We start from the raw sequence: 22,596 nt of genomic DNA, 5'->3' as shown, positions 1-22,596 counted from the left end.
ATCTCTAAGACATTTCAGGCCAGTGATGGCTCCCTTTATTTCTTGCCAAGAAGCAGCATCACTCCAACATGCCCCCTGCACAATAATTATCTGCAGAATACCACTGATTAAAATAGACTAAAATTAGTGGGTCACAAGCTGTGCAGGCCTAAGACAAATGCAGCCTTGCCATCCACATATTGTGGTTGGCCAGGTGCTTGTGGTTGGAAAAAACAGAGGGGGGGGTTAATCTTTGGCATGAGTGAAATCTTTGGCATCAGCTGCATGCCACGTTTTCAGTTAAAGTAGATGCGGAAAGCTCTGAAACAAGCTCAAAGACCACCTAGGGGTGGAGCTTAACTGATGTATAGCTGCCTCCCCCGCCAAACCCCATACCATCATTAGATTCTCACACAGATCCATCAAATCTGCCAAACTCTATGGAGGGGTACCTCTCTCCTCAGTGAAATATGCATGTGGTCTTTGGAGGCTGCTTACTCCCAATCTGAACAGCAGAACACTGGTAGAGGAGGGGGAGCAGGAGGCTGGCAGCCAACCCACATTATCATCTGTTGTGCCCTCCCACAATGTTGAAGTCCAACAGGAGTAGCTTTGGGTCTGGCTACAATTCAAGCATTCCCAGATCTGGCCATGTCATGGGCAAAGACAGAAGTGAACGAACAATAACGAAAAGGTGCAAGACAGACCCATAGCGCAGCTCACTTTCAGTATGTGTAAATATCACATATTAAACCTCCATAGTACAGACTCTTGTGGTATTTCAGTTTGAATAAAGGAGAGGAAATGTAGGTAGACATTCAGTGCAGAGAGTGTCAAGTTCAAAAAGAGAGGTTCATGACAAAGTGGGACTCAGGCAACTCCAGACATAGACTATGGGGGGGAGGGATGGGGTGTGTAGGTTGGGAATTTTTAGGAAAGAAAAACTACCCCACAGGATTTTAAGAGCATATTATATAGAAGAGATTTGAAAGGAAGGCAAAATCAATTGCTGAAGAGTATCAGTGGGATTATATTGAATATCAGAGAAAGGAACCAATTGTTTCACTCCAGACATGAGACATTACTGGTCTTATTATTTGTGGTACCTTCTTGGCCTGTTGATTTTGCTTTGCAGCTACCAAGTTGGTTCGATACCTAAAGTAGGAACAAAAAGGAGGATGATATATTCTGAATTCTAATACATAGTACAAGTTTCTGTAGTGTAGTGGTTAGGAGAGACTGAAGCTATGGATGAAGAAAACCCTGGTTTGGATCTTGTCTCTGCTATAAATTCACAAGGTAAGCCAATCTTTCTCCGCTTCAGTCCCCTTCCCACCATCTGCAATACAGGAGATAATACTGAAGTAACTTCCAGGACTGCTGTAAGAATTACAACTAAACAGACGTAAAGCACTTGAAACACTTGAAAGCACCATACATATCTTAAGCACATTTGTTACACGCAGTTGAGCCATGGCTATCCCAGAATGAGTAGCTGCGCCTCACTCAAAGTCAGGGGTGGATAACATGCAGCGGCATGGGGACACCTCCCACTTTCTCCCACAGCCCAGTTAATCAGCTGGACTGCAGGGGAGTGGGAGGAGAAACAGTTTTCTGATACTGCTAATAGCAGCACTGGGACAAGCAATCTCACTGGAGAGGCGGCCAGTGGGGATTGGGAGAGGCCTCTCCCAACCCTACCTCCAAGGTCTGTTTTCCTGCCACTACTAGTGGCAGAGAAACAGCAATCTCACCCCCAGTGGCAGGAAGAGTGTGCACTACGCACACGTGTGTGTGTGTGTGCGCGCGCGCGCGCACCCAGGGGGAATAATTTGTGTATATGCAGGGGTGTGCACATGTGCTGCTTCTGGTCCAGCATCTGACACTGGATGTGGCTCCTAGTGGGAAAAAAGGTTATGTGACCCTGCTGAAAGCACCAGGAGAGCATTTTCCCCATCTCCTCTGGTACTATTCTTTATACTAAATTATGGAAATTTAGTCATCTTTTCCTTCCAAGATTTCTTGAAAGAGAAGCCTTCGCCAAAGCAGACCTTGAGAGGAAAAAGAGGAGCTGTGCCTAACAGCTCTTTATCATCCAATAGCAAGTATGCTGAATTTCGCTCTGAATATAAGGAGATTCAAGGGGAAGTTCAAGAGGCCCTTTCCGTAGCTCAGAAGCAGCTGTTACTCAGGGAGAAGGGGGACTGCAGTTGAATGGATGCTCCGTTCAGTTCACATGTGTGACTGTGGATAAAGAGACTGTTGTTTTCTTGAGTGCAACAGGCAGTGCAGGAGCTTTATGCATCTAAGGCAAAAAGGGAGAGTGTGACTTCAAGCAGCAGCACCGTAGTCAGTCATTACAGAAACTGGAAGTCACTAGAAGTAATGGGTCCTGACAGCTGTTCTGTATAATAAGCACTAGTTTCAGTATACCTCCCAGACTGCACCCTTCCACATTAATTATGCTGCAGTTTCCTTGGACAAGAAGCTGCAGAGAGAGACCTACACCAACCATTAGCAACTGGCTACTTCTCATATCAGATGCACCTGCTTGAACAAACATTGTTAAGAACGGCAAGACTTTTTATGCAGCTGGTGTTGTAGAACTGAGCATTTTAAAAAAATCCAGATACACAGCTGGCTTCAAAGGCTCAGAACTTTGGTGGCCACTAACGAGCGTAGCATCACCACTCCAATGCACACCTCCAGTTTGAGATCCTGGATTAAGATATTTGATTACTTCTCAAGTTCAAATGATTTAGATCAGCTTCACCAGTGTGTTGCACAGTTAAGTGTAGGATGGTTATCTGCCCATAAAACCATGTGAAACCATATGAAAGCAAGTCACCAAGGTAATAAAAGTTTTAGAAGAATGTTACCAATGGAAAACTCATTTTTACAGTTACTCTCGCTGCCAAATTTGAGCCCTGGATTCTTGGCCAAAGGATGAAAGTGTTAGCAAGAGAATTACAGGGTTTTTTGGAAAGGGGAAGGAAGAGGCATTGAAAAAAAGCTCCCACATTTTTAGGCATAAAGTATTAACTGTATAGGTCTCAAACCGTGAGCCGCTCTCGAGCTGTTAGCAGAGTTAGTCCGTCTTAACACACACACACACACACGCGCGCGCGCGATGCGTTCCTATATACACTTTGTGGGAGAAAGCCCAAATGAACTTAATGGAATTTATTTCTGAGTAGCCATGTATAAGATGGTACTGTAAATGTGCTTTAAATTCCTGATCATACCGAAAGAGGAGGGCCAAGCGAAGAAGAAGAGTTTGAACTCAAACCCTGAACTGTTCATTCACATAATGCTGAACTGGGGCCTCCCTCCACCATGACTTCCTCACAAATCAAGCATCAGGGCCACATGCAGTCCTCCCCTCCCCACAAAGGGAACCCAGAGGAATCTACAATACTGTGCAAGTGAGGTACTGCCACCATGAATCTCACTAAACTGTCAGCTTGACAGGTTAAAAAGTGCAAGTTGACAAGCTGACATCCTGCCTTCTAGCCATATTACTCTGCACACAACACACAGAAGTGGCAGGGATGAGCACAGTGTGTCCCACAGCAGCAGCCCAAGCCTCCGGCCAGTTCTACCCCTTAACACTTACCGAGATCTAAACAGTAGGCTGGGTACTATATACGAGTCTGTAGCAGCATGACCCTTGCTCAGAGGGTCAGCTAGTGGGAGTGAGTAGGTGGGAGAGAGGACTGTTGAGAGAAATGAGTGGGCTTGATAAAGTATGTGGCAGATTAGGAGTAGGGAGGCTGACCTGGCAAATACGTAGTCCAGAAAAGGAGAGATTATGGACATTCAGATAAGGCTTTGAGGAAGGTCTTAAAAGAGAAAAAGATGGGAAGCATTCCCAGCATAGGAAAAACGGAATCTTGTCAATACCTGTACATAATGTGGCAGAGATGGTCAACTGTGACAGAATCCATGCTGAGCAATGCTGGATAGAAGACTCCAGCTGGAGGCATCACAACCAAGGGGAGGTTATACTTCTGATACACATCACACACCTACAAGTAGGAAGGGTAGCCAGATGAGTTTGTGTGCTCAGCAATCTGCCCTCAGTGCAGTATCTACCCAGGAAAATGGAGGGATTGTCTTGTTCTTGCCCACCCACACATTCACTCTAAGCCCATTTACTGCATGACCTATAAGGCCTTATACAGCTTGGGATCAGGATATCTGAATGATCATCTGCCCCCACAGGAGTCTGCCTGTTCACTAAGACCTTCAGAGACCCTTCTCTGGGTTCTGACTGGAGACAGCCCTTCTTGGTGGCAGTGGCCCAATTGTGGAATGCTCTTCCCAGGACACTCCACTGGTGCCAAAGTTATTACTTTTTGGCACCAGGTGAAGACTATTTCATTCACTTGAGTTTTAGTATATAGTTTAATCCTGTTTTTATGGTTTTATTGCCTGTTTGTTTCTAATGGTTTTTTTGCTGACATCTCTGACTTCTGTTTAGTTATTATTGCTGTGTATTTAATGGATCTAATTTTTGTTGTTGGCCACCCTGGAAGCCGCTTTACAGAAAGGAGGGACAGGAAATGTCTTTTAAGAAGTGCCTGAAGAGCACGTGTAGTGGAAAAATAATGTGATCTATGCAAACAAGAGATTTTACTGGCCTTTTCAAATGTATTTTTGGAAGTACCTTAAAAAGGTGGCGGGGGGGGGGTCTCCTTTCCTTTCCTCCCCCAGACAGTTTGCTTGTTTGTCTTTTCTGAAGCATTAGAGGATAGATAGGGAAACTGTGGCCCACAAGATATTTGGCCTACAGCTCCCTTCATCCCTCACCATTGGCTGTGCTAGCTAGAGCAGATGGGAGTTGTAGGCCAAAATATCTGAAGAGCCACAAATCGCCCAACCTTACATTACAGCGGCCAAGGGCTGTCAAACACAGAGAGTCTAGAGCAGCCTTCCCCAACCTGGTGCTCTCTAAATGTGTCAGACTACAACTCCCATCATCCTGAGCCACCCAAAGGGAACAAACTTGCAGTGTAAACAGCTTACATACTATCTCATAGAAATCCAGGATGAAGTGCATCAAGAAAGCGGAGTTCTTCTCTAAGCGCAGGGCAATAGTTGAGAGCCAGCCTACAAAGTGGATGAGCTCTGCCACAGAGCTGACCAGGCCAGAGAGGGTGGTGTTCCTGCAGCAGGGCAAGATACAGACACCATTATCAATATCCCACTAGGCATCTGTTAGGCAGGGAATGATTGCACCCGAGCATGTCTGCTTGAATGCCCAGTGGACACCTCATTGTACAAGAGGTGTGCCACCTTTTTAAAGATTATACTTACAAAACATCTGCATTCAACTCTGTTGCCATGTCTGCTTGCATGACATGCCAGTTTAGCCAGTTCAGTAACAGCTCTCTCAGACTTTCAAGAACACTGCACTATAGAAGAAGGAAGAGAAAAACCAACCATGGATCAATTGCATTTCAGAGTTGGAACATGCCCAGCTGGGAGTGGAAGGCCCATATTTTATGCACCATCAAGACTGCAGCAGGCAGCCAGGAAAGATTTCTAAAATCCAGAACAGCAACAAAAATAGGTTTAAGAACTGTCCTAGGGTAGTTTAATAGATTTGGAGCTTACCTCACAATCAGAGAGATAGGAGATAAAAAAAAGATTCAAATTCTAGGGAACTTGAAGTCCTGCACATTTCCAGCTAAGAGAAAAAAGGAGCAACAACTCACCTTTTATGGTGCTGGATTGTTTGTGGTTTCTTTATTTCTTGGAACACACACACTTTAAGAGTTACAGATGGATTTCAAAAGATGATGACTCTCCATTTTTGCACTCCCTGTAAGGCCAATTTTGCTTCACAAGGCCAATTTACACAAAAGAAACCCATCTGTAAGTGTGACAAGTGGTTTGCCTTCTTCCTTTAACAAGGATAACAATCTCAATGACATTCAAGTCTTTGTCTTATATCAAGCCCAATGAGCCCTGTATTTTGTCGCCAGTTGTCAGTGGGCGTTGAACCCACCTCTTCAGTGTCTCAGGAAAACAATTGTGGAGAAAGTGAGACCCCCTTAATATGCCAGGGATAAAATTTGGTACCCATTACACATGAAAACTAATACTCACTGTCCCCTTTTCCCCCATTACCTTAAAATAGAGGGACGAGGTGAAGAAAAGCTGTGTCAACGGCCTGCAGAGATAAGACTTCATTTCTGAAAGCAAAGGAAGGAAGGAATAGTGACTTCGAAGCAAGAATATCTGTCTAGACCACAAAACAGGATAAGATTGGTTAGGTGACATTACATACCTGAGAAAGTGCTGAGAGGGATCCAACTCACCAGCTGCAGGACCTGAGCCCGACAGCAGCAGCCATCCCAGAATGGCAGGCTCCTGTATAAGAATTCTTCACAGGATGAGAAGCCCTCCTGAAAGGCAACAATTGAAACTGCAAAAGATTTCTTGTTAAGCCAGTTCCTTTCATGCGCCCTGCCTGGTGATGCTTCACCATAACAGAGGAAAACAGAAGCGATCCATTTAGCCCTCTTCAAACAAACAATTTGGGAGATGATCTATTGAAAGCAGATTTATCAGGGCTGCCATGCTAAAAGTTCTAAGTCAGGGATGGCAAAAGTTCCTAAAAATTCAAGTTCCTTGGCCAAAGAACAGAGTCTAGTTCTTTGTCCTGCCAAACAGATCCCCAATTACCCAAGCTGCTTGCTTTGCTCCTTTTATAGCCACTCTTTTCTGCTTTTCATCTCACAGCCAGTCTGCCTTCCCTAGGAACCCTACTTTCAGATTGCACACACTGGATGTGTCACTCACTGCTTGCCTCAGATACAACCTGCTCTTCCTCCAGCATGCAGCTGAAAGGAGGTAATACTGTTGTGAGAGGATGAAATAGCACTTCAAATACCTGAAGGGCTGTCACACAGAAGGGGGCAAACAATTGTTTTCTACTGCCCAGAGGGCAGGACTAGATCTAATGGGCTTAAGTTATAGGAGGGTAGATTTCAATTGAACATTAGGAGAAACATATTAATGTAAGAGCAGGTCAACAACGGAGCCAATTTCCTAGAAGAGTGATGGCCTCTCCCTCTCTGGAGATCTTCAAACAAAGGATGGATGAGGAGGCCGTAGCTCAGTGGTAGAGCCGCTGCTTTGCATGCAGAAGGTCCCAAGTTCAATCCCCAGCTTCTCCACGAAGGGCTAAGAGAGAATCCTGCCTGAAACCCTGGAGAGTTGCTGCCAGTCAGTGCCAATAATACTGGGCTAGATGGACCAATGGTCTGACGTGATATAAGGCAGCTTCCTATGTTCCATCTGCTGGGGATGCACCAGGTCTGAATTTCCTGCATTGAGGAGGGGGTTGGACAAGATGGCCTACAAGACTCCTCCAATTCTGATTCCAAGGGCAAAGGTAAACCCAGAGATAGCTCCAAGGCATTTTGAAATTGGAGTCAGAAAATCCAAGTGTCACACCACACAACAAAAAATATGGTTTGCTGCCCTGTAAAGAATCTGCTTCCTGAGAGCCACTGCATTCTTCTACTAAACAGTAGACTTATCCAGGGACAGCTTTACCTTGAATTGTTTGGCCTACTTCGGACATTTGGAGATGAGATGGCTAAGAGACTGAGCTATGAACAAGAAGAACCCAGCTTGAATCCCATCACTAGGTGGTCTTAGGCAAGCTGCATTCTCTTAGCTTCAGCAGTAATGCTCATCCAACTTACAGGGTTGTTGTAAAGATAACAAAGATACTCTATGTGAAGTATTTGGACACTTGAAAAACACTAAAAATAATAAATTGTTTTATTGTTGTTTCTCTCAAACTTGGCAGTGGCACTTGAACAGCTCCTAAGCTGCAACTTGGCTACCATTGTTCTATGACAAGGAAGTTCTAAGCTGTGTAATTTCGATAGCAATGTGACTTAACAGAATGTTGATGGTTTGGCCAAGGCTGGGGATGGTGCTGGACAAGAAATGATGCATGGGCAACAGTGGGAGATGGGAACATGGATTAGAAACATCAACCTTCAACCACTTGAAGCCCAGCCCGAGGCTCCACCCTGACACTCCAACCCCACTCTTCCATATCCAAGCCACCATAAAATATTGTCTGTACATTTATAATGGCTTCCCTGTAATCAGAACAGTTGGGAAGCTTCTTTCTACTGAAAAATGGAACCAGGGACTGCGTGGAATCAAAGTACTTCTCTGTGTGGCATACAGATCACTGCTACCCTAATCTCAGACAGCTTAGCTGAGATATTGATGGAAATAAGGGCTGAAATGTCCTCCAGGGAATGATGAGACGGGAGTCACATGCAAACTAACCTGCAAGAAACATTCTGCTTCCAAGACTCTCTCCAAGAAGTCCTTGAACTCCAATTCATATTGCTGGTTCTCAATCTTATACCAAGGGCATTCTGAATCATAATGAGAGAAAGGGGCATAACGGTGCTTGAATATAATGTCCTTCCCCACTTCCCCCATTTTCACATCTTTGCGTACAGTCTACACCCACCACTGTGCCTTGGTACAATTTAGGCCCACTGAGAAGGTAACCGGTACGTGGGCTGTAGTATGTCAGATTGCAGATGGGGGGCACATATGATGAAATGCCTCTGTATAACAGGAATTTCCTGTACACAGAGAACTAACACATCATGGAGAAGACTAGGCTAGAATCTTTCTTCCTGACATTTTTTGTTTTGTTTATGTGGAGGAACAATCATGTGAGGTCTCACCTGAAGTGATACGGCCCAGACACATGTTTACCACTGAAAGAACTAGGTCAAATCAATCAGTTTTGCCTACCTTCTCTGAATGTTTGGCCCATCCAGTAATACATCCTCTGATAGACGGAGTCATCTTTGACACAGTTAATGTGGTGGAGCAACAGAGGGCTTCCTAACACTGAGCCTATCTGGGAAGGAAGCTGTAAAGGCAGCCATGAGAAGAAACTGTTAAGAAGACAGCACAGAAAGATGCCACAGAGCCAACACTACCTTGTTTCTTTGCATTCAAACAAAGCAGTCAAAACACCTAGGAAAACTCATGCATACACAGGATCAGGGCTCGCTCCCACACCCAGGATGCTAGGTCGCTGTGAGAACCAGCAACAACTTTCAAGCAGTCATGTGTTTGTTTTCAACAGAATGCCTAAAATAAGAAGCATTTTTTAAAAAGCATCTCCAGTATATATATATGACACTGTTGCTAGGAAAAAAACTTATACTAGAGTTTCCTCAACTGGGCTGGTTAGTTCCAATCTACATCAAATTCAGACCCCACAAACTGCACCTCCTCAATGCACAGCTTCCTAATCAACTAGTTCTCTTTTGCCAGGCCATTACCCTTGCTGCCAACCGCCCCTCATATTCCTAAAACCTGCAGGAGGCTTTGCATAGGAAAAGTAACTTTCCCTTCTAGCTACAGAAACTGTTTTGTCAATGTTGTTGCTTCATCTTGAGCAAGTAGAATTTCTGGATATTCCTTGACATTACACCAGCACAGCTGATGGCTGCCACCTGTCCCACTCCTCTGTTAGCAGCCATTCCATCTGGCTGCAGAAGAGGAAAAGACTGGACAAGTAGGGCCCTCTCCATTAGCTCAGTAGAGGGACCAGCTGCCATTTAGCTCAATTCCTCCCTGAACTGTTTTTATTCAAGCTGATTATTCAAGAACTTCGTAACTTTAAGAACTGGTATCAGAGTTCAATCCCTGTTTCCTTGTGCCATGCCCTCCAGATTAGGGGTGAGCTGAAGGTAAATCCGAGTGATTTCCAGTAAACTGGAAAGTATTTCTGCTTCCCAATTGTTTAACAATAGCAGCAACAAAATGACTCCTCCCTTCAAATTATACTGCTGATATGAAGAAAGCTTGGGTAACTAGGAGTGGATTTTATGTGTGAAAGGACTGTGAGCTCCATTCAGTTCTAGTAGTCAAAACAAATTCTTGGGCTCAGAATTCTTTGATTCTGGGGGCACGTTTTTTGCACTAGGCTCTCTGGTTAGTAGATCTCAGGGTTCAAGTACAAAACAAGGTAGATCCCACAAGCCTGAAGTCTGTCTACCCTTGGTGTAGATTATAAATCTGAAGTGACGGACTACCTTGTTTTTAATCTGTAAACAACACTTAGTAAATTGATAAACAACGCAGTTTGTGACACCCATATAAAAACAAACAAGTTTATTAATTCCAGTTAGAAATCTACCTTGTAACTGTCCTATACACTAGAGACCATAACCGTAAAGTACATTTAATATACATAAAATTTTCCTCAAATGTGGAATTTCATGTTAAAATAAGAGCAATTCTGTGGTAGTTCAATCCTTTCTTTCATCTCGCATGCATTTTTTAAAAAAATTGACAGATTCATTCAAAGGGGCTGGGCAACCCCTCAATTAAAGTAGATTTAATGTGGGTGGGAGAGATAAACTGCTGCACACGTATGATAGTAGTGGGTCTAACAAAATTTTACCACCAGAATAGTTACTTCTTTGAATTGACTTAAGAGTTTTTAAACATTCATTTTTGTTTAGAAAACAAAATCCGTCTTCCAGATTGAGTTACAGAGAAAAGCGCGTAACTAAGATGAGACCGCATAGAACAAACAGTGGAGGAGGTGGTCATCATGACAGTTGTTTAACAGACGGGTACAATAATCCTTAATACAAATTGACATTTTTACATTAAGTTGGAATCATTACCACATACTTCCAGATGTTTTAAAGCTATGGTTTAATTTGGGTCTATTTGACTTCTATCAGATTAGTCAAGTCCTCCTTACAAGACTAGGGGAGTTAAACACACAATACTAGTAAATTGGTCCCTAATACTTCTTGGCCACTTTGATGTCTGCCACTTACCTCTAAACAATGGATGTTTTGCAGAAGCTGGGGAAAGGTCTGCAGCTGCTCCACAGGGAAGAATTCAGTATGACTGATGAGATCAGTGTAGTTGGGCTTTTGGCTATTAGCTGAGCAACCAGAGTTGCTATTACATGCAGGCAGAGCCAACTTTGTATTCCATTTCTGTACAGAAAACAAGGTCAACGTTACATACAGCTCATAGTCACATTTCCAGATGAAATGGGTTGCCAGTGGTGTCAACCCTCACCCCAAATTCAGCCAACATAATATCCTCCTGTCTTTTTCTAAGGTTATATCTTCATTGTTGAATCTCCTTTACAATTCTTTTTGCATCTTACAAAACAGAAAAAAATATGACGAGCTTTGTGAGCTTTACATGTTGCAGTCAATTTACAATATAAGTCATCTAATGGATTGTACGAGAGCGTCTAATGCTATCACCGATGTGGATTCAACTGATGTCTCTATGAGAGACTACTGGAAACGTCATGTAAGCTGCTCTGAGCTTTCCAAAAGAACGGATATATAATAAAGTGGTTTTAAAGACACTCCCCCACACACATACACACCCTTTCCACATTGATTTTGTCTGACAAGGAACCTCTGTGTATTGACAAGGACTTCAGGCTGTATTCTAGAGTGTATTCCCGGTTTACTTGGGGCATCAGCCAGGCCTTCTGGACCTCAGGGTCAGCAATCTACATAACCGAGATCATGCTCTCAGCACAAGTTTGAACACTCCCCCAAAGAACCCAGAGAAGCTTCTAAGGAAACTTTGACTTCCCTAGAATACAGTTTGAAAGCCACCGATATAGACTCCCCCCTTAATTGATCTCTTCCCCTTCATCCCAAGTTTGGGAGGAGCAGATATTGATTTATATTTTATACACAAAACCCTTTTGCTTGTCATGTTCACTCTGCCATGCAGACATTGCTAAATATGCAGGGAATGTGCAGGAGTCAGAGAGTGAAGTGGCCAGAATGTTGGAAAGCTCAAAGATGGCACATGCCTAACCATTTAGCAAAGTAAAAACAAGTGAGAAAACAAGGTGGAAAGACTTTCAGGACTGTGGACAGATTAAAACTAAAACAACAATGGGACAGAAAGGGCAGGAAGGAAGATGGTACAAAACATAAGGCAAATTTGTTGTTGCTAGTGCAAACACAATAGAGTCTGGCAGGCAAATATTTTTATGGGAAAAACTAAAAAGAAAGTGCAAACCGACTCGATGTAGTATTGGAAATGGCCTGAGAAGCTAACTAGCTGTCAATAATGAATAACTTACACGCAAAACAATAGCATGTATACTCAGAGTCCAGTAAGTGCATTCAAGAAATTTCCAATAACTCACCCTCTTCTGGGACCGGACATAGCCATTGCCTATTAAATTTGGCTGGGATGTGGGCAATGTTCCATAGATGCGTCGTTTTATGCTGCTGATTGCCGTTTTCCACAGGTTCTCCGAATTTCTAAACCGTATCTTGAAAGGGTGGGGCGGGGGTGGGTGGGAGCGAGAGAGAATGAAAGTTACCTTTAACCACAAGTAAAAGGATAAGGGTTTAGATTACTATTACTCATGCAATGACTGCAGTTATGACATCCATGTGATCCACAAAACAGCTCTGAAACCATGTGATCCACAAAACAGCCCTTTCAGCTCTTTAAATCAATAGCCATTAAAGGACATCTCCTAGTGAATGAGTTCATAAAACTTTTTATACGTTGGTTAGATTCACACAACATGACAAGCCAGAGTACAGGTTGAAAAGGGGTTAGTGTGGATTGTCGTTGAACCATAGGTTGTTACTGAACTGTGGGTTGTTGTATTGTGCGAGCCCTGCTGCGTTACTAAACCATGGTTGGTTAATCACAAACAACTCACGCAGAAAACACATGGTGACCTGGTTCACGTCATGGTAAGCCACCATGGGTCAATTCACCCACGGGGCTCTGAGACATGTACCAGCTGCCATTTTGAATATGTAAGCTGCTGTGAGGGTGCACTGTGGCTTGCTGTGTCATGTGAACCTGGGTGTCGTGGGTTATTTGAGGGTTAAACAATGGTTTATTTGAGGGTTATCCGCGGGTTAACCCTGGAATAACACATGATGCCCAGGTTTGCATGACACCCCCCACACCGTGGCTTGCATATTCAAAATGGCCACTGGTGCACATTTCAGAGCCCCATGGGTGAATTAACCTATGGTGGCATATCGTAACAAGCAAACTGGCCTGGTTAATTTTGGGTTGTGAACTGTGTATGTTCATGGTTAACAAACCATGGTTTGTTAGAGTAGCTAGGTTCACACAACATAACAACCCATGACGGTTTTAACCCACACTCAACCTATACTCTAGGCTGATATGTTGTGTGAACTAGGTCAACATCCAAATTCTGCCAGTCTGCTTTAGGAATGTGCAGCAGGAATAGGGACAGTCTACCCACACATGCTGTCCAGACGCTCTGCCAGCAGGGTCAGCTTCTTCGTGCTTCAAGCCTAGTGAGAGCAAACATACATCTATGCTGTACTAAGTCCACCCACGCAGCACCACTGCTGTCTGACATGTGGCCATACCAGCTTTTTTTGCCCAGCAACAGGAATGGCCATGTCTGGTGACAAAATGAACATGACAGGGCTGCATGAGAGGATTCAGTAGAAGATGTATGCAAGCTTGCCCTTTTCAAACTCTTCATTGTCTATTTAGATTGGTAGACCTTTACAGTACTGCTTGGCAGAGGTGCATTCAGGATCAGAGTGGTAATTGGCAGGTTAACATTACATCCTGCCACTCACATTTAAAATTATGTTTTGATTTAGTGAAGTCATTTGGATACATCCTTCTGACATATTCCATTTCGCCAACTCTTTGATATTTGGTGTTTCAATACTTCACCATGGATTTTACAAGGAGATAAGGAGCTCCAGTTAAGTCTACCATTTTAGATTCAGTTTCTCCACCTATTTTAAAACAATCTTATGTTGGGCTTGGCTCAGTTTTAAGCTGAGTTTAGTTTTACTTGACATGCACTTTGAATACTACCTCAGAAAAGAGGAGTGGATCATTTTCAAAGCTTAATCTCTTTAGAGACCAAAAAGTTTGAGCAAGGTTCTCAAATGCATAAACATTGAGATCTAGTACCTAGAGTAGATGCCACTCAGTAACTGGAACCATCTCTAACACTACACAACACATGCCCAGTATAGACCAAATAGGATGGGAGTTAAAAACTATGTTTGAGTCAGCCTTCTCAAGTCAAGAATACAGCCATCGAAGCCTCTAAAGTAGGGGTGCACAACCTTTTTGGCCCCAAGGGCCACATCAGGTGGTACCAGGGGGCCTTTCATACACAAACAGACACACACATCTGAGGTTTCCCTTGCTAGCACTAGCAAGGAAATCCTTTGCTTATCTCTGATCTCTCATCAGAGATCAGACATCAGAGACAAGGAAGGGATTTCCTTGCTAGTGTAGAAAACTTCAAACTTGATGCTGCAGTGGAAGACACAGGGTCCAGCAGGCCACACTTTTTGACCCCTTGCTCTAAGGATGACTTATGGTGGATTTTTACAGATATAATTTTCTGGTGTCAGTAGTGATGGTCACATGATAACTTTGATTTCCCATTAGTTATTGATTTCATATTAAGCAGCATGACATGAAAAATTTATAAAAATGCAGCTATGTACACATCAGTCCCAAACCAAACTTTTATTCTTGCATCAATCAGGGCTTGAGAATTTGGCCACACAGAATTCCGACTCAAGCTCTCTCACAGAGCAAGCACACACAGCACAGTCCTCATTCCCAGCCATCATATTCCTCACCTTTGCATTTGTGGGCAGAGTTATGGACACCATTTCAGGAGCAAAGCTCTTGTACACTGATAGCAGAGCTTGCAGAGGAGGTTCTGCTCCCTGGATGAAAACAAGAGGAGAGTTAGATGTTGTACTCCTATCATGTCTGAACATAGCAGCCAAGAAACTATGAAACCCAATCCATTAGAAACAGCAAATTTCTCTGTTCATGAGCGACAAGTTCTTTGTCAGAAAGAGGATGAGGACCATCCCAAAGACTGACAAGAGCTGTTGTGAAGCTGAGTCTGAAGAGATTAAAATTGACACTTTTTCATTTACATATAGTGTACATATGCAATGTTGCCTAGAATTAACCATCAAGTTAACAGTTAGTTAACAGCTAGAATGTTAGATCTGTTATTACATTGTTTATAACATTTCTTTATGTCTTAAACTGCAATATGCTTTTCCATTTAAGTGATGCCAGATGGATGTTGGCTATTCAAGGACCAGCTTTCATACTGTACAGTTACCCAATAATAAAGATTAGATTCTGTGGAGAAATGCTGTGTATATAACTGTCTGTCTATGTCTTGTGCTTTGGAAAAGATCTGGGATATTGTTAGAGTATAACTGTCAAGATTTCAGCCCTTGTGTTGTTACTATGCTGCAAGCCAGTTTAGTATTATCTGCTTGGTAACAGGTACTGAAATGGAACGGGGGGAGAGAGAGACTACTACTTTTTATAGATGGGGCCTAGATCAGGTAAATTAATTTCTGATTGGCCTGGGAAACATACTGGCTGGGGTTCTAGTCAGAGGATAGTTAACCAACAGTTAGAAAAAGACAGATGGAGTGCTGGAATATATGAAGGAAGAGTTTTGGTGAGAGACAGTCAGTTGGAGACTGTGGTGGGTGGTCTAATAAGCTCAGGTGAAAGTGGATAACCAAGGCCTGAATATTAAGCTATTCCTTCACTGTATGAGAAAGATACTTTGCTGGTGAAGATCAGAAGGGAGCAGGTTGCAGTATTATGCCAGGAGGTTGCTCTGTGTAAAGGTCTTACCAGAAGGAATTACATAAGCAGGTCTTAAGGGCAAATAAGCAGTCTGGGCAGCCAATAGTATAAAAGGACTAGCTTTGATATCAGAGAAAGACTGTATCCAGTAACTGTACCTGTTACGTGAATTTGGCCTGAGGTAAACAGCCATTTACAGGCTTGTGTCAGTAATGGTGTGTTTTCAGTCCTTAAAACCTGTCGTTAAGTACTTTAAAACCCCAAAGTATCAGTATTCCATTATGCTAAAAATCTCTCTTTAAACAAACAAACAATTTTAGTTCACTGTCTCTAGCCTTGGTGTCTGTCTCACACCCAAGCTTACTATACCAAGCCACTAGCAGGTTTTAAACTATCCCAAGGGATTTGGTGGCAGCAAAAGAGGGTCAGTTTGGAGAACTCTTGAGTTATTATAGCAGGGTGTTCAATAAGCCCTGAAATATAAACAATTAATGAAATACAAATATTTAAACATGAAGTTATAAAAAGTGGGCCTGAAGGATTTCCCCATAGATCTCAAAAGGCTTTATAAGTTGTGTCTCGCGGTGACTTTAGTTTCAAGCAGCTTACCATCCTGGCTTGTAGATCTAGGAGCCTCCTCACACGAAAAGGTTTCACTAGGGAAAAGAAAACAAATGAAGCTCTATAACTATTCTTTATTTATACTCTGCCTTTTGCATAAGTCTCTAGGTGGTTATAGGTACACAGTAAAAGGATCTTTATTCCTAGTGAAACAGCACATTAGACATAGGACCAGACAGCACACAGAAGAAAGGCCATATCACTTGCACAAACTCAGTCAGCTGGAGTGCTAAAGGACTGAAGGCTCCATTTTTTGGTAGCAAGTCTTTAATGGGGTTTCTACAAGTAATTCAAGTCAACAAAATGGACCCCTGGAAAAACAGATGACTAGCTCCTTTGACAGAAAGCCTTTGAGGAAGGAAAATAATTTTTAAAAAGGATCACTTTTGCAAGCACATAACATGTGGCATCAGTCCAATGAAGATCTCACCATTCTCTCTTCTGGTCAGCAAATAAAGCACATGGCAGGCAAAGGGGAGCTGAAGAAAAAGAAGTATTGAACAGAAACAGTTAACAAATTCTATACTTACTACCCCAACACAATCATAACAAGGAAATAACATTTAATTCAGCAAGTTCTTCTAGGATATCTTAGTGTCAAAATGGCATTTGACCATTTGACCTTTGCACCAGACAACTTGTGAAAATGCAGTATCTTTAGAAGAAAAGTCATCCACTGATCAGCTACAATGCAACTCCACATTAGAAGCAGGAGGACACCTAATTACACTTTTTTCAGGGCAATTGAAGAGTGGAGCTATTCAAAACTATCATGAAGAATGAGGTATTATAATTATCAGAGAGAACAAAATCTAATTATCTTACCAGTTTCTCATCTTGTAAGAAGGTGAAGAAGAAGCCATAGAGGGCATTAACCTTTTCCTTCTGATCAATGAAGTCAAACATTGCAATCAACCATTTTAAGAAGATTACCTAACAAGGGAGAAAACAGATGTCTTTCAGCAAGCCACTGCAACAAACCTGTTGTGCAGTGTGTTCAAAGCAGACAAGGATATAAAACATATAGCCTAGTAGTCACCAGGATAACCCAGACTGGCAAAAATATAATTGTTAAGAGCCAAGTCATCACTACCACCATGCTTGCCAACTTACCTGAGTATTGCGAGAACATTTGCCAACACAGAGCCAAGACACAGCTGAAACGATAGAATCCTCTGTTATTGCTGAAGTGGGAATCAAGTTCTTCAGTAGTCGAGTGTTTATTGCTTCAGCTGGAAGACATTGAGACACACTGCTTAAATTTCAAGATTATCCTCTCTATTGATAATCCATTACAAGCTAGTGGGGGCTCAAGTAAGACTTGGCAATGCAGCTGCTCTTAGGTACTCTTGAGTGCCAAAGAGGTGGAAGAGAAACAAAGACATAAGTTTGTTTTTACCAAACTTGCCACTGAGTGCTATGTTCAACACGATGTCAATTTCTTCAGGTGTTAAGCCTCTCTCCTGGGCAATCTTTTCCACGGTTGCCAAGTGTTTCTGCAGAACTTCGTTCTTTACAGAAATGCGATCCTTAACTAGAAAAAGTCAAGATGTGCAGAGGTTAATTACGCACTAAACATCATCATGAGTGGTGTCTCAGGATACCTGCATGATGGCTTGCTATACTGTCGACTTACACCAGCAAAAGCCTTTCCCCCACATAACAAACTTCTCTATTGACAAGAAAACCCCACTATGGTGTCATGGCATTTGTAAAAACAAGGAATTCCATTTGCCCAGAAAGATAGTGTGGTTATTATAAAAACACAGTTCTGCTGGTGGTATGCTGTGATCAAGAAAGACCATGCAAGGGGAAAGACCTTCCCCCTGCTTTGTCCTTGGCTTTAAACAAAGCAGAGCACATAAAACATCCTTTTGAACAGGGAGGTTAAAAAGTAGTTTGAAATATAAAAATCAGATTTTATTTTTTAAAAAGTGTAAATACCAAGTTTCTCTTGAATCATAGGTTAATGTTAAATAATCTGGATATAAGCATGATAGCCCTACAGTTTCTCTCTAAAATGTAATAATGCTTCTACCAGATACAGAGTTAAAGAAGGCATTTCTATATAAATGAAGAACCAGCTTGATCACTGTTCAAGTCTGAGTATTTACAACCTACCAAACACAGGCATTTAATTTTCAACTGATGAAAATTAACTGGTGTAGTCTGCCCAGTAACTACCAGAGCTTACTGCTTACTGGGCATTTCACTTTTGTTTGCTACTTTGTTTTTGTGAGGGTGAAGCTGGGGCAAGGTAGAGTGAAGCAGAAAAGAACAACTCTGGAAAGGAGACAAAGTTGTCCAGTGCACAGTTCCTTACATTCCCATATTTAGTGCAATCCTATACATGTCTCTTCTGAAGTCTCATTGTTTTCAATGGATCTTACTATGAAGTAAATTAGGATTGCAGCTTAAGAGCACAATCCTATGTTGATAGTTGTCAGCTTCTGAACTCAGGGGCTAATGACTACCCAATGGAGCTGGAGCACGGGGGCAAGGCTGCCCTGCATTTTTGGCTAGACAGGCAATTTTGCCTGTTTAGCTGGGGGGTGGGGCTGCGCGGCGCATAGGAAGCTGCGTAACACAGCTTCTGTGGTCACCTCCCCTGGGACCGCCCCCTTTCCCCCATCTCTGTGCTCCGTTTCCAAGCACTAAGACGTAGCCAGCACAGAGAAAGTCATGCTGGCCACAAGGGGGCAGGGGAGGCAGCAGGGAGCATGGTTTCTGGACCACAAGGTCAGAGCCCTAGTTCCAACCTGACTTGGATTCCTGCATTGAGCAAGGGGTTGGACTCGATGGCCTTGTAGGCCCCTTCCAACCCTACTATTCTATGATTCTATGAACCTTGGAACCCAGAAACCGAAAAAACCTATGTCCCCCAGACGCTGTCTAGGGGACATAGGGTTGCTCCCTAAATCTCACAAACCATCACGGGTGCTAGTACCAAAAAGACCCTATGATCTAGTTTGCATGTAATGACAACCCATGGTTTAATTAACCCATAAGTTGTTGCTTTAAGCCATGATTTGGCTACCAGATGATCAAGCAAACTGCTGGGGGTGGGCTTTTTTTAGACAATTCCTGGGTTGTTTGGTTCCTGCCACTTCTTCCCTGTATCCCAAATGCTTTTACGGCACTGTAGTACTGGCACGTAGAGCTTTTTTCTCTGACCACTCTTGCCTACCACCTTGGTAGCTTGATGAAACAACCCATGAACAATCTACAGTTCTGGTAAGTGTGTAATGACAACACATGGTTTAAACAACCACAGTTCACAACCTAACAAACCATGGGTTCTCTTTGTGGGTTGTTCATGGTTAACAACCCCATAATTAACCCATAGTTCCAGGTTCGCATGTAAGGACAAGCCACAATAATTAAACCATGGTTTGTCATTATATCCGAACCAGGTCTCTATGGGAATACCTTGAAGACATTCGCTCTATAGGTAAAAAAAGAAAACATGCAAAATGTATACTGTGTGAGAAGGGGATGGAAGGCCTGGTTGTAAGAATGAAATCACAGTGTGAATACTCTATTTTGTTGTAGGTTAACATAATTTAGTGATCAGATTTGCACCATTATTTAGGAAATATATAAAGAATCAATGGAGAAACTTGATTCAAATCAGCCTTTGTCCCTTGCTGATTTAAATCAATCCACCCTCATTTTAAATATGCTCTGTTACACAAAGTGGCCCCTGTTTCTTGTTATACAGAAACTTACAGAAAACACAAGTTTTGATGTTTGTAAATGACTATAAAAAGTAGCCAACAGTTTTGAGTTTTTGCTAGCAGAAACAGCTTCTAGGATATGGGCAAGCTGGACCAAGGTCATTTTGCAACTAGTACTGCCTGCCTGTTTCCCATCTGCTCATCCTGTACATTTATAAATAATTTGCTACAGAAGTATACACCTCCAATATTTTCTTCTCACAGGAAGCATACCCTGATAAGCTGCTCCTGAATATCCTTCTGCTTATAAAAGTGAGAAGTGTAAAACAATGAAAGGTTACAAAAAACTGACCCATGAGACGCATGGGTTCACTATAATACTTTTGAGAGGATGTTTCCTGTACAAGAGAAATTTGATAAAATGACACTGCCTGGACTTCAAACAAAACATTTGGTACATCACCATACAGGTAACCTGGAAAATGGTTGTCAACGCAGGTACTACTTGATTAACAGGAATTGTAGAAAAGGAAGGCACCAGAGGGTTGTAGTAAAACATAATTTTTCAGTTGAAAGGTCTTCTGAGAAGTCACTCAGAAGGCATAATTAATTCAGAATTTGCAAAACACCTATCATTATGCCAGGTAGGAAATAATCGGGGCTAGGGAAAAAGATATTAGATCTCCCTTTCCTGCATAGGGCACTCTCAAACCAGATACCCCCAATTGTGTAGAAAAGGATGTAGCTGCTAGCTACGTCTTCAATATAACACCTAGTTTGGTTGAATATGCATCTTGTAGCTGGATTGGCACATAAACATTTAGCCCTGCTTTTGTTCTTACTTTTCTCCAAAAAGCACAGAGCTTCTTCAAGAGGATTTTGGCTGCGGTCTGTCTTTTCACCAGCAGATATTCGCTGATCTCTGTGTTTCTGTTCACTTTTGCTGCCAACACTCTTTGTGATACTTGCTCTCCATGCCGAGAGATCACTTTGTTTGCTACAGCTAACTGGCAAAGTTTGCTTTGGCTTCTTCGTATTTATGCCTTTCTTCATCCTTTTTGATTCCAAGGAAAGAAGTGCAAGACAAGTCCAGTTATTTTCATTTGCCAGTATTAACCTTTTCTCCAACAATATGCAAGTTTGGTGCCCAAAATTAATGGAGAGTTACCTGTAAGAGAAGGAAAGACACCCACTTTAAGTACATTAATGACCCTAATGAACTTGCAATAGTGGTATGCAGGAACCGAAGTCACAGCATCCCCGAGGAAAGTATAAAAGTCTCCTCTAGACAGTTACAACAAGACTTTGTGGAAGTATACAAAGGTCTTGTTCTTCTGTCCAAATGAACATAGGAGATGAAGGTTATATTTGCATGCACTTGCTATAGCTATAGAAGTTACCAAAATCACAATTATTTCATTTATTACGAAGCATATATCCCACCTTTCTGTCTCATGGAGTGGGTTCCCCAAGGCTACAAACATTAAGCACAATAATAAAATTAAAGTAACCTCAGCAGCAAAACTAGAAAACAGAGGCAGCTATCTATCTGTATGTAATAAAAATGTAGTATGTCGTTTATGAACTCTGATATTGCAACAGCAATTAAGTGGTATGTCTGGACCTATCAATTTTTTTCTTGGATTGCTTGTATTTCCTAGTTTGTTTAGTTACCATGTCACTGCTGTTAGACTTCCTTCTAACTTAGTATTCAATATCAAGGCAGAGTTCTGAACTCATCTCCCCAGACTAATATATCCCAAGATTGTACACCAAGAGGTGATATCATGGGCACATCGAAGTACAAGAACTCCATTTCCATAAACTTGTACATGAAACGCCACCAGTGAAATGCACACAATGGACTGGTTGGGACACAATGCTAAACTGTAATTTAGGGTTAATGAGAACAAGCCTAGCATACCCTCAAACCTGAGCGCTCCCCTCTCCCCTCTGGTGTGGTCACAAGAGAAAACCTGCAAAGCACCATATATATTATGGAGGTTCGCCTGGCACCTACATTGTATTCTTTCTGGTGCCAGGTGAAGACCTTTTTATTTTCCCAGACTTTTTAGCATTTTAGCTCTTTAGACTTTTAGCTTTGCTGTTTTTAATCTGTAATTTAAATCCCTGTACTACTGCTAGGTTTTATTCTGGTTGTATTGTTTACTGTGGTTTTAATGTTTTATATATTTTGTATTGTTTTATTGTGTGCTCTTTGGTTTTAATTTTTGTGAACTGCCCAGAGAGCTTTGGCTATTGGGTGGTATAGAAATGAAATAAATAAATAAATAAAATATTATTGATTCATTACATTTCTAGTGGACCTTTCCTCGAAAGAGCTCAAGGTGGTGTATATACACTTTCCAGGTGTATATACACTTTCTCCTAACAAGGCACTGACCAGACCAGCTTAGTTTCAGCAAAATTGTTGCACCACAAGCCTTCAGACTATGCCTTGGGATGGCCTTATATTCATAATACTCCCAACCCCATCACTGCTACTTGTAGGTTTTCCAGAGGCATCTAGACAGCCACTCTTGGAAACAGGATGCTGAGCTAGATGGATTGACCCAGCAAACTCTTATGTTAATTATAGCTAAACAGAACCCCCACATACAGAGGCACCATATCTCTG

General features: G+C 42.2%; 1 protein-coding gene across 10 annotated transcripts in view; it reads right to left on the bottom strand.

Annotated features, from left to right (window-relative positions):
• The window catches only part of CENPI (centromere protein I), a 31,380-nt gene that overhangs the window by 4,927 nt on the left and 3,857 nt on the right, over positions 1–22,596 (bottom strand). For 3 of the 10 annotated variants that reach the window (XM_084813856.1, XM_084813857.1, XM_084813854.1), the window contains 17 exons: positions 20,801–21,126; positions 17,690–17,815; positions 17,395–17,513; positions 17,107–17,214; positions 16,712–16,760; positions 16,270–16,316; positions 14,673–14,762; positions 12,197–12,325; positions 10,842–11,006; positions 8,788–8,908; positions 8,305–8,396; positions 6,275–6,392; positions 6,115–6,179; positions 5,299–5,396; positions 5,012–5,147; positions 3,883–4,007; positions 1,086–1,134 (listed from right to left, as the gene is read on the bottom strand). In XM_084813856.1, coding sequence (XP_084669982.1) covers positions 1,086–1,134; positions 3,883–4,007; positions 5,012–5,147; positions 5,299–5,396; positions 6,115–6,179; positions 6,275–6,392; positions 8,305–8,396; positions 8,788–8,908; positions 10,842–11,006; positions 12,197–12,325; positions 14,673–14,762; positions 16,270–16,316; positions 16,712–16,760; positions 17,107–17,214; positions 17,395–17,513; positions 17,690–17,815; positions 20,801–21,011 — 1,848 coding nt within the window. In that variant the 5' untranslated portion in view covers positions 21,012–21,126. Of the gene's footprint in view, positions 1–948; positions 1,135–3,882; positions 4,008–5,011; positions 5,148–5,298; positions 5,397–6,114; positions 6,180–6,274; positions 6,393–8,304; positions 8,397–8,787; positions 8,909–10,841; positions 11,007–12,196; positions 12,326–14,672; positions 14,763–16,269; positions 16,317–16,711; positions 16,761–17,106; positions 17,215–17,394; positions 17,514–17,680; positions 17,816–20,800; positions 21,127–22,596 lie in introns of those variants that run through there. The other 7 variants (XM_084813851.1, XM_084813849.1, XM_084813853.1 and 4 more) reach the window with 4 other exon arrangements.

The sequence above is a fragment of the Heloderma suspectum genome, chromosome 9 (assembly GCF_057233095.1).
Source record: "Heloderma suspectum isolate Gila_16-S chromosome 9, 16-S_ref, whole genome shotgun sequence".
NCBI classification, from domain to species: domain Eukaryota; kingdom Metazoa; phylum Chordata; class Lepidosauria; order Squamata; family Helodermatidae; genus Heloderma; species Heloderma suspectum.
Note: the sequence above shows the minus strand (reverse complement) of the source record. Positions and strands in the feature narration are given on the sequence as shown.